The sequence below is a fragment of the Myodes glareolus genome, chromosome 3, assembly GCF_982192425.1.
Source record: "Myodes glareolus chromosome 3, mMyoGla1.1, whole genome shotgun sequence".
NCBI classification, from domain to species: domain Eukaryota; kingdom Metazoa; phylum Chordata; class Mammalia; order Rodentia; family Cricetidae; genus Myodes; species Myodes glareolus.
The window spans coordinates 96,871,956-96,889,712 of NC_142028.1; the positions used below are offsets into that span (position 1 = coordinate 96,871,956).

General features: G+C 42.2%; 1 protein-coding gene across 2 annotated transcripts in view; it reads right to left on the bottom strand.

The window, feature by feature from the left end:
- Positions 1 to 4,534: 4,534 nt before the first annotated feature.
- The window catches only part of Tek (TEK receptor tyrosine kinase), a 108,733-nt gene continuing 95,510 nt past the window's right edge, over positions 4,535 to 17,757 (bottom strand). For both annotated transcript variants that reach the window (XM_048453082.3, XM_048453081.3), the window contains exons 17-23: positions 17,036 to 17,226; positions 16,421 to 16,534; positions 11,244 to 11,314; positions 10,434 to 10,474; positions 9,465 to 9,561; positions 6,228 to 6,327; positions 4,535 to 5,503 (exon numbers count right to left, since the gene is read on the bottom strand). In XM_048453082.3, coding sequence (XP_048309039.3) covers positions 5,429 to 5,503; positions 6,228 to 6,327; positions 9,465 to 9,561; positions 10,434 to 10,474; positions 11,244 to 11,314; positions 16,421 to 16,534; positions 17,036 to 17,226 — 689 coding nt within the window. In that variant the 3' untranslated portion in view covers positions 4,535 to 5,428. The remainder of the gene's footprint in view (positions 5,504 to 6,227; positions 6,328 to 9,464; positions 9,562 to 10,433; positions 10,475 to 11,243; positions 11,315 to 16,420; positions 16,535 to 17,035; positions 17,227 to 17,757) is intronic.

The following is a 17,757-nucleotide window of genomic DNA, read 5'->3' on the forward strand; positions in this document are numbered from 1 at the left end:
GATTTGGGATTGCTTGTGTAGTTAAAAAGCTGTCTCATTTTTGCTCATTTATCCCTCCCAGATCTGTCTAAGGGCATTTGACAACTTAAGGTACTGCTTGTTCTTTAACAGGCTTCTTAGTCCAGGATTAACAGGTTTCAGGTGTGTATCTTAGAAATCCAGGGTTCTCAGCCTTTTGTTATGACACCAAGATGTAAATCTGTTCCAGTTCTCTTACAGGTTCCTGGAAAAGTTCTACTGCTGTATCAAAATCAGGTCTGGTAAACTAACAGTCTCTAGAGTCTTTTGCTAACTCCAGCCAGTTTCAAGCATATTTTGCAGGCCACTCCTGCTGCCTGGGCCCAAACCAACTCACAAAGTGCTCTCCAGATAACATCAAAAGACCTGTACCAGCTCCTGGAACTTCACCATTGGTATCAACTCTCCTAGATGAAGGACATCTACCAACTAAAATCTGGTTTTATCTGATACAGCCGAACCTCACCTATCCAACCAGGGCACTTCCCTGTTCCAGTCTTTCTGGCAGTTAATGCATAGGACCAGTAATAACAATATTTTTCCTCCTGGCCAACTGTCTTCTCATCTCCCACAAAAATCAGCTGCCTGAGGACTCTAGGATGACAACAAACTGGATGCCACTCCAGCCACACCTCTCGCTGAGCGTGAGCCCAACTCGCTGTTCTTCCCTCTCCCATGTCACCCCATGTCTGCAGGAAGTAGCCAGAATTGAGCTAACACCCCTATATCCAAGGACTCTGGGATGTTTGGTCATAAGTGAGACCCCAGTCCTCTAACATCCCTATATTCAAAGAGGCTGAAATGTAATTGTGAGTTGGAAGTGTCACTTCCAACCTGCCAAGCGCTTTGCGCTTGGACTCCAATTCCCAGCCTGCCAAGCGCTTGGACTCCAAACTCCCAGCCTGCCAAGTGCTGACCCCCCAGGGTATTTAAGCTTGTACAAGAAAAAGGAACGCTTGGTTTTTTGTTTTTGTGTGGGCTGTCCCTCTGTCTCTTTCCCTCGCCATGCTCTCCCGGCCACCCGAGAGTGCAACATTTATTAAACAGGCATTTAGTTTGTTCTGATTGGATTTCTTTGCTCCGGTGGAAAATGTTTGAGGCCCTTAAAGAGGAAGAGGAAATGAAAAATTCCCTCAAAAAAGTAGGGGAAAAGACAAACAAAAAATTGGAAGAAATCAACAAAACCTGTTTAAAAAAAATAAGAAAAAATAATCAAACAGGTGAAAGAAACACTTCAGGACTTGAAAATCAAAATAGAGACAATAGAGAAAACACAAACTAAAGAAATTCTGGAAATGGAAAATAAGGCTAAATGATCAGGAACCACAAATGCAAGCTCTAACAGCAGAATACAAGAGATAGAAGAGAGAATCTCAGGTGTTGAAGATATGATAGAGGAAAAGGATACATCAGTCAAAGAGAATATTAAATCTAACAATGTGGAACACAAAATATCCAGAAAATATAGGACACCATGAAAAGACCAAACTTAAGAATAATAGGGATAGAAGAAGTCCAACTTAAAAGCTCAGAAAATATATTCAACAAAATCCTACAAGAAAACTTTCCAAACCTAAAAAAAAGACATGTTTATGAAAATATAAGAAGCTTACAGAACACCAAATAGACTGGACCAAAAAGAAAAAGTCTCCTCACCATATAATAATCAAAATACTAAATATACAGAATAAAGAAAGAATATTAAGAGCTGCAAAGGGAAAAGGCCAAGTAACATATAAAGGCAGACCTATTAGAATTACACCTTACATCTCAATGGAAATCATGGAAGCCAGAAGGTCCTGGACAGATGTGCTGCAGACACTAAGAGACTATGGATGCAAGCCAAGACTACTATACCCAGCAAAACTTTCAATTACCATAGGCGGAGAAAACAAGATATTCCATGACAGAACCAAATTTAAACAACACCTATCACAAATCCAGTCCTACACAAAATACTAGAAGGAAAACTCCAACCCAAGAAAGTCAGCTACACCCACAAAAACAGAGACAATAGATGATCTCATGGCAGCAAATCCTAAAGAAGGAAAAAGCACACACAATAACATCACCACCAACAAAAATTAAATAACAGGTACTAGCAATCACTGATCATTAATATCCCTTAACATAAATGAACTCAACTCACCTATAAAAAGACACAAGTTAACATACAGGATATCCATCATTCTGCTGCATACAAGAAACACACTTCAACCTCAAAGTCAGACATCACATCATAGTAAAGGTTTGGGAAAATTTTTCCAAACAAATGGACCTAAGAAACAAGCTGGTGTAGCTATCATAATATCTAACACAACAGACTTCAAACTAAAATCAATCAAAAGAGACACAGAAGGACATTTCATATTTGTCACAAGAAAAATCCGTCAAGAGGAAATCCCAATTCTGCACATCTATGCCTCAAATACAAGGGTACCCTAAAATGTAAAAGAAATATTGCTAAAGCTTAAATCACACATTAAGCTCCACACATTAATAGTGGAAGACTTTAACACCCCACTCTCACAACTGGACAGGTCTGCCAGACAGAGAAATAAGGGAACTAACAGATGTTATGATTCAAATGGACTTAACAGATATCTACAGAACATTCCATCCAAACATAAAAGAGTATACCATCTTCTCAGGACCTTATGGAACCTTCTCAAATTTGATCACATACTTGGTAACAAAGCAAACCTCAACAGATTAAAAAAAATGGAATAACACCATGTATTTTATCAGATCACCATGGCTTAAGGATAGAATTCAACAGCAACACTAATTCCATAAAGCCCACAAACACCTGGAAATTGAACAATGCTCAACTGAATTACCAACGGGTCAAGGAAGAAATAAAGAAAGAAATTAAACACTTCCTAAAATTCAATGAAAATGACCACAAAACATACCCAAACTTACAGGACACAATGAAAGCAGTGTTAAAAAGAAAAGTTAATAGCACTAAATGCCTACATAAAGAAGCTGGAAAAATCCCAAACTAGTGAGTTAATAGAACACTTGAAAGATCTAGAACAAAAAGAAGCAAACTCACCCAGGAGGAGCAGACAACAGGAAATAATCAAATTGAGAGCTGAAATCAACAAAATAGAAACAAAGAAAACAATACAAAGAATTAATGAGACAAAGAGTTGGTTCTTTTAGAAAAATCAACAAAACAAACAAAACTTTATCCAAACTAGCCAACAGGCAGAAAGAGAATATCCAAATTAACAAAGTCAGAAATGAATGGTGGGGACATAACGACAGACATGAAGGAAATACAGAGAATCATCAGGTCATACTTCAAAAACCTGTACTCAGTTTTCTGGATAAATATCACTTAGCAAAATTATATCAAGACCAGATAAGTAAATAAAATAAACTATAACCACTAAGGAAATAGAAACAGTCATCAAAAGTCTCCCAACCGAAAAAGCCCAGGACCGGATGGCTTCAGCACAGAATTCTACAAGATTCTCAAATACTCCTCAAATTGTTCCACACAATAGAAGTAGAAGAAACATGGCCAAACTCTTTTTACGAGGCTACAGTTACCCTGATACCCAAACCACACAAATACACTACAAAGAAAGAGAATTACAGACCAATCTCACTCATGAACACTAATGTAAAAATACTCAACAATACCAAATCCAAGAGCACATCAGAAAAATCATTCACCATGACCAAGTAGGTTTCATCCCAGAGATACAGGGATCCTTCAACATATAAAAATATGTCAATGTAATCCACCATATAAAAACCACATGATCATTTCATTAGATGCTGAAAATGCCTTTGACAAAATTCAATACTCCTCATGATAAAAGTCTTGGGGAGAGCAGAGATACAAGGAACATATCTAAACATGATAAAGGCACTATACAGCAAGTCAACAGCTAACATTAAACTAAATGGAGAGAAACTCAAAGTGATTCCACTGAAATCAGGAACAAGACAAGGCTGTCCATTCGCTCCATATCTATTTAATATAGCACCTGGAGTCCTAGCTAGAACAATAAGACAGCAAAGGGAGAACAAGAGGATACAAATTGGCAAAGAAGTCAAACTCTCACTATTTGCTGATGATATGCTAGTATACACAAGTGACCCCAAAAGTTCTACCAGGGAACACCTACAACACATAAACACCTTCAGTAATGTAGCAGGATACAAGATTAACTCAAAAAAATCAGTAGCCCTCCTTCATACAGGCCAAGAAAAAAAAATCTGAGAAACCTCGCCTTTCATAATAGTCACAAATAACATAAAGTATCTTGGGATAACTCTAACCAAATAAGTGAAAGACCTGTATGACAAGAACTATAAATCTTTGAAGATAGAAATTGAAGAAAACACCAGAAGATGGAACAATGTCCCCTGATCTTGGATAGGTAGAATTAACATAGTAAAAAAATGCAATCTTACCAAAAGCACTCTACAGATTCAATGTCTTAAGACATCTTAGAAATATATTTCCAATACCTATGAGATATACTCCTGAACAGGATGTGGGTAGATGAGACATTTATTCACCTACAGGAAGAACCAATGCAGCAGGTGACTACTGTGCCAACAGTAAATTCACAGATGATCAAAACTACAAACTTTTACAGTGTGCAATACATGTAGGGGTACATCAGTGTGCGATACATGTGGGAATAGTTACTCCATGGCACAAATGTCACACATCGGTCCTCAGTTCCTAGTTTGACTCCTTAGAATATACAACAGATTATCAGAGAGACTAAAAGGCCCACCAATCTACATATTGACCTTGCTTATATCTCTCTAAATGTTCTTAGTCTCCTAAGGCAGGTTTTACGTGGTAAGAGTTTGGAAGAACTTGTTTGCTGTAGAAACACAGGCCAAACTGTCACCTGACCAAATGTAGGTGAGGGGCAAAATGGAGAGACCCCCTTTTCAGACTCCTGGGGAGTAACCCACATTCTAATATAATCTGTACATTTCCCTCACGTTCCTTCCTATGCTGTCAAGGGAATTGTTAGGCTTATTAACAGTATTGTATGTGTACACAGAAGAACCTTTTTATAGCATTCAATTATAGAGGTAAATATAAAAAACACACCTAGGACAATCACAAATTCTGTGTTACAGTATCTGCACTCACACCTTCCTGTGCAATCCGTGCTTTTAGAAAAATATATTCTCTGAAACCACAAACAGGCATTCTGATCTCCGCACATTCTTCCTCTGAGCAGTATATACAGTCACGTTAGAGTCAGGTCCGCATGGGCTTTACGTTGAGGGTCCCAAACACATAGCACAATATATACAGTTCTATGGCACATCTCTCGGAAGAGGGCTGCTCGCTTAGCGCAGGTATCAAGGCGCGCTCACGCCGGTGAAGGGCAAAAGGCAGCTGAAAATGAAAGGTTCCGCCCTAGGCTGCTTCTTCGGCAGAACAGTCGATTCCCGCGTAGGTAAACTTCTCATAAAGTGTGGTATTCACATACGTCTGAAAGAATGAGAAAGGATTAGACCCACGCTGCACTGCTTCTGCCTCTGCCAGGGGCAGTTAGGTCAATGCCCTTTGGTTTATCTTTCATAGTTGGGGGGACACCAGCCCTCAATTCCTCTGTATAGTTGACAATGTTTTTTCTGAATGTATCCCATGGCTTCTAAATAAGATTCCCTACACCCCGTAGCCTTAGTTTCTGAGTATCTTTAGTATCTCATTGGCCTCTCCTGAAAAGGTCAGCTGGTGTAGGCTCCTTCTTCTGACTACACTTACTCTTCATCTCTCCTGGTAACCTAGATTTTTCTGCTGACCCCTAAAATGGTACAGGCAATCAATCACCTTTTAAAATGTATCAATAGACTTTCTTACCCTCCAAACAGACTTTGCTGTCTCTGCATTCTTGGCCAGATCACTTTACCTCTTTGTTTCTTCACTGATAAAACTAAAGGACAGGCTACATGAATGAGATTCCTTCCAGTTCTAATAGACCATTTGCAGGTTGTATTTTAGTGCATGCGTGAATGACTGTATCTTACAGAGAAATCTCATTTCCCCCTAAATTCTGTCTCCTCGAAATTAGGGAGCACATCTGCCATGCTGTACCGCCTAAGGCTACTCTCAGAATGGCTTGTTGAGTTGTTCCAATGACGTTTTAATAACAGATCACCTTGGATACACCAACATTTCCAGGGCAAGGGCATCTGCATCAAACTCTGCTCACCTTTCGCTCTTCTAACATTCTGTTTAAGGACACCAGTATCTGGGCGAAGGATGGTCTCTCATAAGGCTTCTCCCGCCAGCACTGTCTCATTAGATCATACCTTTGAACATAAGGAATAAAAGATAAGATCAACTCCAACTGTGCTTCAGACATGGCTCTGCCTTGGCGTGGGACAGGAGGGGAAGGAGAGTTAGTCACTGAGGGATGTATGGTCATGACATTGACAGGCATAATCTCTTCAAAGAACCACCCCTTTATTAAATTGCATCTTCGTATTTTTTTTAAAGATTTTATTTATTATGTATACAACATTCTGCCTTCACATATGCCTGCACACCAGAAGAGGGCGCCAGATCTCACTACAGATGGTTGTGAGCCACCATGTGGTTGCTGGGAATTGAACTCAGATCCTCTGGAAGAACAGTCAGTGCTCTTAACCTCTGAGCCATATCTCCAGCCCGCATCTTCGTATTTTTATTTGCATTGATTATCTGCACCTGTTTTCATTTATATTGTATTGATTTCAGCCACTATTTGTATTATATGTTTCTGAATGTGATTTCCTCTTATTTTTACAAGGACTTCAGATACATTGTTATTAATCTCACATTTCTAAAGCATTTTTGATATTGGCACTGACTGTTATAAATCTTTCTCTTTTGCCTACCTACATTGTGTCCAATAGACTTTTATATGTTGTATTTGTATTTTCACTCAATTAAAAAAAATTTAAAATTTCATCCTTGATTTCTTCCTTGGCCCAATTACCATTTGGAATTGTGTTGTTTAATTTCTGTAATCTCTGTTGTTTAAATTGCTGTTAATATCCAGCTTTATTCCACTGTGGTCAGATAGAATGCAGGATGTGATTTCAATTTTCCTGTATTTGTGAGACTTGCTTTGTGTGCTAGTAGGTGGCAGGTTTTCCAGAAAGTTGCATGGGCTGCTGAGAAGAATGTGTATTCCTTAGTTTGTGTGGAATGTTCTGCAGGTATCTATTGGGTCTATGTGACTTAAGATGTCTTTTATCTTCAGAATTTCTGAATGACCTGTCTACCAATGACAGAGAGGTATTGAAATCACCCACTGTCACTATGCCGTGGTCCATTAGTGGTCTTAAGATCTAATAGTATTTCTTTTATGAGATCAGGTGCTCTTATGTTTGATGTATAAATGTTTAAGATTGTAACATTGTTCTGTAGGCTTTCTTTAATGTGTCAGTTCTCAACCTGTGGGTTGTGACCCCTTTTGTGGCCAAATGACTCTTTCACAGAGGTTGTCTAAGACCATTAGAAAACTCAGATTCATAATAGTGGCAGAATTAGAGTTATGAAGTAGCAACAAAATAGGTTTATGGTTGGGGGGGGGTCAGCACAACATGAGGAACTGTATTAAAGGGTCACAGCAGTAGGAGGAGTGAGAACCACTGCTCTAATGAGAATGAGGTATCCCTTTCTTTGAACTATTTTGGTTTTAAGAATATTTTGTTGGATAGTAGAATAGTTACTCCTTCATGGTTTTTAGTTACATTTGCTTGAAAATTTCATCACTTTAACCTAAAGTGGTATTTATTGTTGATATTGAGGTTTTTTAAAGAATGCAGCAAAATGATGGCATCTATTTAAGAAAATAAAGGTTTTGAGTCTTTTTCTTTAATATCTGAGCCATCACTTCAACCCTAGATGCTGTTTTTAAATACAATCTGTTAATCTGTCTTTTTTTCATTAGGGGAATTGATAATGAAATGTTAATTATTATTAAGCAGTGTTTATTAATTCCTCTTATTTTATTGCTTTGTGATATTTTATTATACCTATTTTGATTTAACATTCTGGAGTTTTTTTTATTCTCTGTGCCTTCTTAGATGTGTTTATCTTGTTCTAACATCCTCTGTAGCGAAAGCTTAGTCATAAAAATTTAAAATATTTTTTATCATATAAAGCTTTCCTTTATCCTTCAATTTTCACTGACAGTTTTGCTTGCTGTAGTCTCTGCTAGTAACTCTGTTCTTTCATAACTTGTTTCATAACTCCATCCAAGCCCTTCTGGCTTTCATCGTCTCTATGGAAAACATCAGCTGTATTCTGATGGGCCTTTCTATATACATGGATTGATCTTTCACTCTTACAGCTTTCTGTACCCTTTTTTCCCTGTGCACTTAGTGTTTTGACTATTATATGACATAGGGGATTTCCATGTTCTATTTGATATTCTAAATGCCTTTTTTACCTGATAGGTATTGCTTTCTTAGATTTGGGGAGTTTTCTTCTTTGATTTTGTTGAAAATATTTTCTGTACCTTTGACTTGGTCTCTTCTACTTCCAATGATTTAGTAGGCTTGGTCTTTTTACAGTATTGTTTGTGTGTTCGATTTCTCAGTTATTGTTTTTGTTTGCTTGTTTGTTTAAAATTATTATGTTTTTTTGATTGAGTTATCTGATTCCTCTACCCTGTCTTCAAGACATGATATTCTGTTTCCCACTTGATCCAGTCTATTGACTAGACTTTTCTGTGTACTTTCATTTCCTGAAATTTTCATTTTGGATTTTCCTCAAAGATTCTCTTTTTATAAAATTACATTATCATAGCCAAACTTTCATTTTTCATTCAATTGTGTTTTTACAACCTTCATTCCAGAATTTATTCACATCCTCTTGGAGTCCCTTGATATTCATATCTGTCCAGGGTGACCTAAGTTTCTTCCTCTTGTACCAGGGGAAGTAGTAGCATCTCCTTCTCTCTTAAAGTTTGAACTATGTCCTGCTTGTTCAACCTATGACTTACTACTCTTGAAATTATGTCACTCAGGGACTTTTGCTGACTAGTTCTGGGATGGAAGTATCACTAACATGAATTGTTCCTCCTTGTGAAAATTATTCTCAAAAGAAACAAGAGTGTGATCAAGCTGTTGCTTAGTGGAGTAAACTCTGAAATCTCTGCTCCAACCTGAATAAAAAGTCTGCCTGACTTTGTTCATGAACAATTCTGTGCATTTCATACCCTTCCGTCCTTGTCCTTCCTTATCTCAACCTTGTCAAGGGCAGTACCTTAACAGCTCTCCTAGAGGTAAGTAGCAGGGAAAATTGCTACTTATTGCCCATCGCCTAGTGGTCTTCCCAGCAGAAATCCCTTTTCACCTATCTGAGATCTCAGTATGGGTGTGTTAATGTATCTAATGACTTCTCCATTAGAGTCACATGGAGAAGGGAGGGAGAACCTCAGTGAGGCCTGACTTACACCTCATCATCGCAGTTCAGGGGCTTCTCCAGCCTGTAGCCCTGGGGCAGCTTCTCGTAGAGTTCTGCACATGTCATGCCACAGTAGGGGGTGCCTCCTGGAACACAGGAAGTAGGACATGTGAGTCCCAGGGACACCGAAAGCTGTGCTTTCTGCCCAGTGCTAAGCAGGGAGGAGGAGGAAGATATAGATAAGAAGGTCACTCTATTTCCTCCCTCCACAACCCCACTGTGCAACAGGCTTAGGCTTACATCGGTAAACACCCCACAACACTGCCACTCCATCAGTGGACCCATCAAAGCTTCATTCCCAACAGTGCCACTTCTTTCCCCTGAGTCTATGCAGAGCACATCTCAGGTACCAATGACATTTACCTTTTCATCTTGAAAGTGTGTGTTTATGCAAATCCTAGTTTATCAGCAATAGTTACCGTACAGCGTAAATTAGAAAAGCTATATACTTATCATGGAAAAACTTGGAATATAAAACCCAATTAAGAGAAACCCTATAACAACACTCATTTCTTTTCAATATAGCACCTTACAGTTTAAAAATATTGATTTGTAAAACCAGTTTCATGTTATTCATGAAGTGTTTGGTTTGGGGCACGTGCTTTTCCCTGTGCTATTAAATAGCCTTTGAGATAGGTTTCTACTGACTACATAGCACCCATCTAAAGTTATGAGAAACTTATTACAGCTCTCTGACATGCATGCACAGACAGAAACAATTGATAGTGAAACTCACAGCCATGAGACCCTTCATGCTAAGTGTGATGTTAATACACAGCTTTTAGAAAGAGAAGAGTGCGCAATTGTACTCATCTTTGGAAACACTTCTATTTGCAGCATCTTCCCGGCAGCATTAGAAAAAATAAGTAGTGCTCTGTGGAATTAGGCTATGAGGAAGTTCTGGAGGGTGCATGGCCTTTGCACGGCATTTTGACAACTGGGTAAATTAAATACTCACCTAAACTGACAATCTCCCAGAGCAATACACCATAGGACCATCTGCGGGAGGGACAGCATAAGACAAGTGATCAGCTAATCGGGTGACCTCAGGTCTGTGCCCCCCAGCCCTGGCAAGAAACTTTTATCAAAAGAGGAAATGGTAATAGTATGCTGTCCAGGGTGAGACGCGGCACACAGCATGAGTTCCTCTTGGGTCAACAGTGGATTGTAATGAGAAAGTGACTCACGTCTCCCAACCCTTAGCCCAGGAAGCAGAGAATGCAAGAAGACCATGGATTCCACACCAGACAGCTGGGAGTTGAGTCCCTTCTCTCCTGTCTGATGTTAGAATGGCCATTATGAACTACTGAACATGTGGAACCCCTAAGAAGAGTCTTCCAAAAGTGGGGAGACCCTAGTGATGTGCTTGTCTGCTCCTCCTCTCTCAGACCTCAGTAAGGCCTCTGGGACAGGCATCCCCACCCTCCTGGCTTCACTTTCTCCTCCTACAAAGAGTGTCCAAGGCAAGGTGACTTGTCATGTAGGCTGCAGGAAGACATGGCCCTACTACTATAGAGCCAGGGAGTGGAATCATGGGGAGGCCCCTATGCCCTTTCTCTCTTTAGAGGTCATGAATTCATCATCTGAAGTCTGAATGTGATGGGTGAAGATATCCTCAGACCGGACACCTGTGATTTTCCACTAGAAAATTCCACTCTGGGTCTTCATTTCCTTTGATTCTGTTTCCTCCTCGGGGTACAGGCTGTCCCTGCTTCTCTGCAGAGTCAATACGTACTTACTGGAAAAACTCCTTTGCTGATATACTTACACATCACTGTTGGTTGTATAGACACTGTAGTTCAGTGACTCAATCGCCATCCAGCGCACTGGGAGCCTTCCCTAGAGAGAACCAAGTGAGATACCACTTACGCAGGAAGGGCTTTGTGTTTAGAATTCCAGATGTAAGGCACAGCAAACCCATGAAGAGTTGGTGTGAATTTCCAGCCACAGACATGTTTTCAATTTTGAAGGCATGCAGATAGTGTAAGCCTTACCCCGGGGAGTCTGACGTGGGTCAATCAATGTGAATATGCACGTTTGATAGTCATTCAGCTATTCACCAATTACCTGGTGGCTTTCAGGGGCACCCACAGGTTTTTACATAGGGACAAGCACAGAAACAGAATATACAACTGAAATGTGAAAGGGGATAATGGGAACAAGGAGCAAGGGCTGAGTTGTACAAACCACCTTAGGACAGGCCATGGATTTCTTTCCAGAGGTGGACATGTCTGGGCTCCCTTAGGCATCTGATGACAGGGAAGGGAAATGTTTTAGGCCACAAGTAATAGACCATTCAGTGTCTTACTGTGTCCAGGCGGGGGGATATGAGAGATGGATATTGTGGACCTTTGGAGGCTTGTTGCTACTTCCATCAAATTCTCTGTGGTGTGGGGGCTTCTAATGCAACCCAATAATCATATGGCTCACTATTGAAAGATATAGTTCTCCCTTCTTCCCTCTCCCCTGTCCAGAAATATGCCCGGACTAAAATCAGAAGGCTCTGGGGATCTTCCACAACCCGCCCCTGCAGGCATTCTCCCAGAATGCCCTTGTAGAGACCACCTCCTCTCATCTCTAGGGTGGTTCTAGCTGTGCAGTCCTCTCCCAGCCCTCTGTGGAATGGCTGCGGGCCACAAGGGAGAATTCTGTATTTTCAGCTCAGGTTTGAAAGCGTCCTCCCATCTCCCCGCTCACTCAATATTCTCCCTCACACTCATACTTCCCTTCTTTCTGTGCCTCCCTGAGCCCACCTCCCACAGGCTCCGCTAACTCACTCTTGCATTGTAGCCACCGAAATGAAATTATGGTCACACCAACTGCTCGCTCTCAACATCCCCCCCTCTCCGCCCCCAGACCTCACAGGCTTTGACTTCCTTACTGTCAAGGCTCCACATGTGCTTTCAGGTTTTCTGTATTTGTTTTTCTTGGGTTCTGTCCTCTTTTGCTGTCCCCATCCCCTTGATTCAGCTCCTCCCTGGCGATAGCATCCTTTTCAGTGAGCGCTCTACCTGATAGACCTCACTCTTTAACGGCCTGTTCCTACACAGACTGGTTGTTCTAAATGACTATTTTAAGTATGCGGATCTTTACCTTAAAATACATTCTTTAGCATCCATGTCCTAAGATCACAAGTCCTTCCCTGAGTTTCAAAAGCTGTGACTAGAATTCAAGGATCCTCAAGACATTATCCTTGCTGTCTCCTCCAACCTTGAACTTGAATCCCCATCTCCTTGCTGGATTATTTCATCCCCCAAAGTCAATACTCTCCTGTGACTCTAGACCTCTGTATCAGCCCTGCCCTCTCGCTCTTGCCGTCTTCATATCCAGTACCCTCTCAACATTCACTATGTCACTCAGGAGCTGACCTCCTCCAGGAAACCCTCCATGACTGCCCCTGGGGTTGGTCCAGGGAGCCTTCTCTGTGCTTCCACACACGTGTTCCTGTACCTCGGGCAATTCAACTGTTGTGATTGCTAACTCTGTGGCTATCTGAGGACCTTTGCCTGAAAGTACCAAGTAAGTATCACTGTTACTTACTCGAACCGACTATAATTATTATAAATGATCTCATAACAAACCAGTGAGGTGATGGCTGTTGTCTATTAATGATAGTGTAACATAGAATTGCTTAGTGCAGTTCACAGTAATGCTTTCAACAGTATAATTGCTATGAGGGTTGAGAAAAAAATAATAGACCCAGAAAGATAAACACCTGGATCCTAGCTTTCAATTTTTAGATTTATGTGTTTAATCTGGAGTGTCTGTGCAGGACAGGAAACTAAAACTGGCACATGCAAGTGGGGACAGGAAAGGACCTTCAAATAGGGAGGAGGGGGTAGAACCCATGTGATTATGGCAGTAGAAGGAAGGAAAAATAGAGAGTGTAAGATGTAAGCAAGGACTGGGTGGAGGGGATGGGATCAGGCTAACCAAACTAAAAATAGTTATGGCAATACACTGTATTGTAAGCTAATTAAAAGTGTAATTCAAAAGGACTTTGAACAGAGCCACCCTGCATGGGTAGACAATGCTCTCCCCCAGAGAGGACTTGGGTTATTAAATGAGAATCTTTGTGCCAAGCATGGGATGCCTTCTTACGAGTTATTGGTCAGTGAGGTCCCGGACACTCCCCAAACAACACTGACTATTCACATTGTTCCTAGTTCCCCATAGCTAAAAGACCCTATCGCTGAAGACGCAGCATGCTGGCTGTAGGGCTTAGAGAAAGCTGCAGCTGAGCAGAGAACTTCCCTAGTTTTCAGAGTGCTGAGAGGGAACACAAAGGCTGCTAGGGGGAAAAAAGCATCAGGGGACTTACCCGGATGTAGAACCTGCATGTGCTATAACCCTCACCTTCCAATAAGATACACCAATCAATGCGATAGTAACGGGACTGCGGGGTGACTTTCTAACTGGATTTGAGTCTTAGGACAAAAGAGGGAATTAATGTTCGATACTGTAGACCTAGCCGATGTCTCGAAGGTAGGACTCAGAATCTATTTTTGAAAGTTTTGTTGATGATTGTAAGGTTCAAACCACTGATTTCGATTGGACCCGAGGAAACAGCCATTCTGCCGCAGGGCGGCATCTTGCTGCTCAGCATCTGTTTTTTTTCCTTTCCAACCCTTCCTTCCCTGCCACCATCTTGCCTTCTGTTCCAAGTCTGTGTTGCTGCTAAACACTTTACCCTGCCTTTGAGAGACTGAATTTAGTCCTGCCCCAACAGCATCCATTCCTCCTGAGCCCCGAGAGAAACCTTTGCCTTTATGAGATGTCAAGGCAAGGAGTACCTTCACTGAGGATCTGAGAAATGGCATTTCAGGCCATGAACCTAAACATCACCCACACATACCCTCTCGAGCCCTCAGCTGGGACTACAAACCACCAAATGCCAAAGTGAATCCAGGAAGGGGATTCTGCGGACTCAGGCGAAGAGCTGGGGAGCTGGACTATGTGGGCAAGTGACAGCTCCCCCTTCTTCAAGGAGAACACCGCACTGAACGGGGCACCATCTGCCGGGACCAGGAAAGAAGGTCTTGTCCAGAAGCCTATTCTCAGGGATCCACCTGCATCTCCTGAGGATGCTGATGCAAGACTAAAGGGCCATGTGGGCACACGTAAGGCTCCGCTTTCCACGCTCCTCAAAACCAGGAGTGGAAGATTAGAAATGATGACAACATGTAAGCTTATAGCTATATAGACAGAGGAATAAATAGCAAAGGGGTCATTTATAAGAAAATGTATCAAAGTGACTACTTAGGGACACTTTTCTTTCTAGAAAGGATTCAGTATTTTCTGCTCTGTCGGTAACTGAAACAACTGTTTTGCAAGGGAAGGGAAGCGTGTTTAGGGTGATGCCGAGTCCTGAGCTCTGTGAAGAGGCCAGAGGCACAGACTCATGACAAGTGGGGATGTCCCAGGAAAACCAAGTCCTAGAGATGGTCATCAGAGCCGGGAGAGGTAGAGCCAAGGCACTGAAGACGATTGCCAGATATGGTGGTCACGGCTGGACTTACCCCTGCACTACCCACCCATGTTCTGCTTACCTAGGGAATGTGTCATCAGTGTGATGGTGTTTAGGGACATGACATTCAGGGCTTTTTTTATTCTTGAGTGGGCAACAAAGGATGATCAATCTGACTTCTCTTTGCTTCAAATACTACATGTTCCATTCTGCTCAGATCTTGTATTCGAATATAAAATCTTGTTTGGCAGAGCGAGTAGCACAAGGAAAGAGTGCTTTCCTTAGCTTTGATTTGGGCTGACTGGATGTCTCTTTTACTGAGAGGACAATCATAGGCAGTCCTTCATAAGTTACAACTTCTCTAGAGGGCCTTCTTGTGACAGCATACTTCTCTTATGGGTTCCTAAGGTTTTCGTTTCCCTGCCCTGTTTGCGGTTCAGACTTGGGGACTGGCAGCTCATCAGGTCTAGACTAGATACAGACAGAACACCCTGACCTCTAGGCTTGAACATTCCATTGCATGGCTACACGTGATGAAGCTTCTTTATTTGAAAAAAGAGGCCAATGATAGAGGAATGGGCAGGAAGGAGGGGGTAGAGGCTTCTTCAGTCACCTGCTTCCCAAGTACCCTGCCTGGAGATATACAAGTAGCCTTTGAGACACATGACATGGCCAGTGATCAATAAATTATCATGAGGTAGCTATCAAGCACTATAGTAGGAAATTTCTAGGCTCCTTGTCATTCCAGTGAGTAATGAACACCCATCCACTGCTTGCAACAAACTGCTAGATAAAAGCAAGCCAATGGCAGGGCTTTACACAGGCCACAGCTTAACGTAAAGTGACGGCGGTGAATATAGTTGTTAGTCCCCAGCTTAGCCGTACCCTCAGTGTCGGGTCACTCAGAGCCACTCTGAGATAACCACAAGGCTCAACCAAAGAAACAAAGGCTTATATATTTCCTGACAGTGTATTTACTAAGTGTATTTATTACTTTCATTTCCAAAAGCCATACCACCTTAGAGAAAAGCAATTTTCTGCCCTGTCCAGTAAAAATGACAGGAACCAAAGTCCTAGGTACCCGACTCTCTTTCTTGGGATGTCCACCCTGCCCTCTAGGGTGTATCTTTCACTTGTACACACTAAATATATAACCTTTTCCCTCCTTCTCTTCCATTTCCTTCCTCCAAGTCCTTCACCCTAACACGCAGAGCCCCACCCATCTCTTTAATTTAATGAGTTGTCCTTGAGTTCCCTTCTGGGTCCACTTTAAAATTACTTTATCAACAAGACCAAGAACGTCTTAAGAGGACTGGCTGTGTATGTCCTCGGCGACAACAGTGTCATGTTAGGGAACCTAAATGTGAAGGAATGATGAAGGGGCCACATAATACCCATGGGGACACTGCCAGATGCATCAGTCACCACAGCAATAACATTCTAGGGGGACAAGGAGGTCCTCTGTGTTCAGAACTCACCATTGTCTTCTTCACATAGACCTCTTGACCTCGTGACAGTCCAAAATCTGCTATTTTGGCTATGTAGTTCTCACCAACTAAAATGTTTCTGGCAGCCAGGTCCCTGTGGATAAACTAAAATTTTAAAAGATCATGTATCTTCAGTATAATGCTTGGTGTAGTCTTCATTTTGTTAGCAGAATGTTCTTGGTCGAGGACTTAGAGAGATGCACAAGAAACGACAGCACAAAAAGGCCTTTAAAAGGTCTTCAGAATCCGGGTACCACAGCCGCAAACAGCGGGTTCTGCCGAGAGACTCCTCACATCGTGTAAGAATCATTTTACAGCTGGGAGGAAGTACAGGGCTTTGCCCAGCAATTAGAGCCTCTGCGGTTGGGCGTTATTTAGATTAAGGTCAGGGTACCTCACTAAACACAAGATTTTAAAGTCCTTAGGGAAATACACTGTCAGTATTGGGAATTGGAGTCTCTCTCTGCATGTGGAAAGTATCAGCTGCTTAACTCAGAGAGACCGAGAAAGAACCAGAGAAGACAGGTAATGGAAAACTAGACACCTGAGAGCCCTCCAGAGAGAACGCCACAGAAAGGTGTCCAAGGCAAGGTTCTCAGGACAAACCTGTTTCTGGCTCAAGTAGTCCATCCCTCGGGCCACATCGGCAGCAAAATGAAGAAGCTGCTGGGAGGACAGCGTGGAAGCCGTGCTGTTGGCGATGGCGAAGGCGGGGTCTGTCTCTAGCACCCGGCTTTTGCGCAGGAAGTCCAGCAGGTTTCCGTGCGGGGCGTACTCAATAGCGAGGTACAAGTAGCCTGCAGGCAAGGGTCGAGCGACAGTCATCTTACACTGAGGGAACAGCCGGGGAATCTCTGAGATGTGTTACGGTATTGGGGATTGGCTAACAAACTCCATTCTGATTGAGAGAGGCATACCTAGTAATGACGGTAGGGACAGGAGGGAGAGGAGGGAGACTGCCCCACAGCTGTCTAAGGGACCAGCCCTGAACTCAGTCTACCCCCCCCCCTCCTCTGTTGCTACAAATGTGAACTCTCATGCTATTCCTGAAATGCTTCCATCAGTTCCTTAACACAGGGGCAGGGAACCCAAGGCATTCTCCTCCCCAGGGTACGGTCGTCAGAGTGCCACTAACTTCAGTCAAGATTCATCAAGAAGCTAACCTAGGCCAGGAACATCATTCTGGTCTGTGTCTCCAGCAGCAGTGGACCAATGGCTAAATGCCCAGAGAGGAAGGAGCCACGGCACAGAGCTGTCTCCTCTGCCTTCTCTTCCCATGAAAGCGGCTCTAAGTGACTAAGTGCCCCTTAGGCAACTGCCTGGCAGGG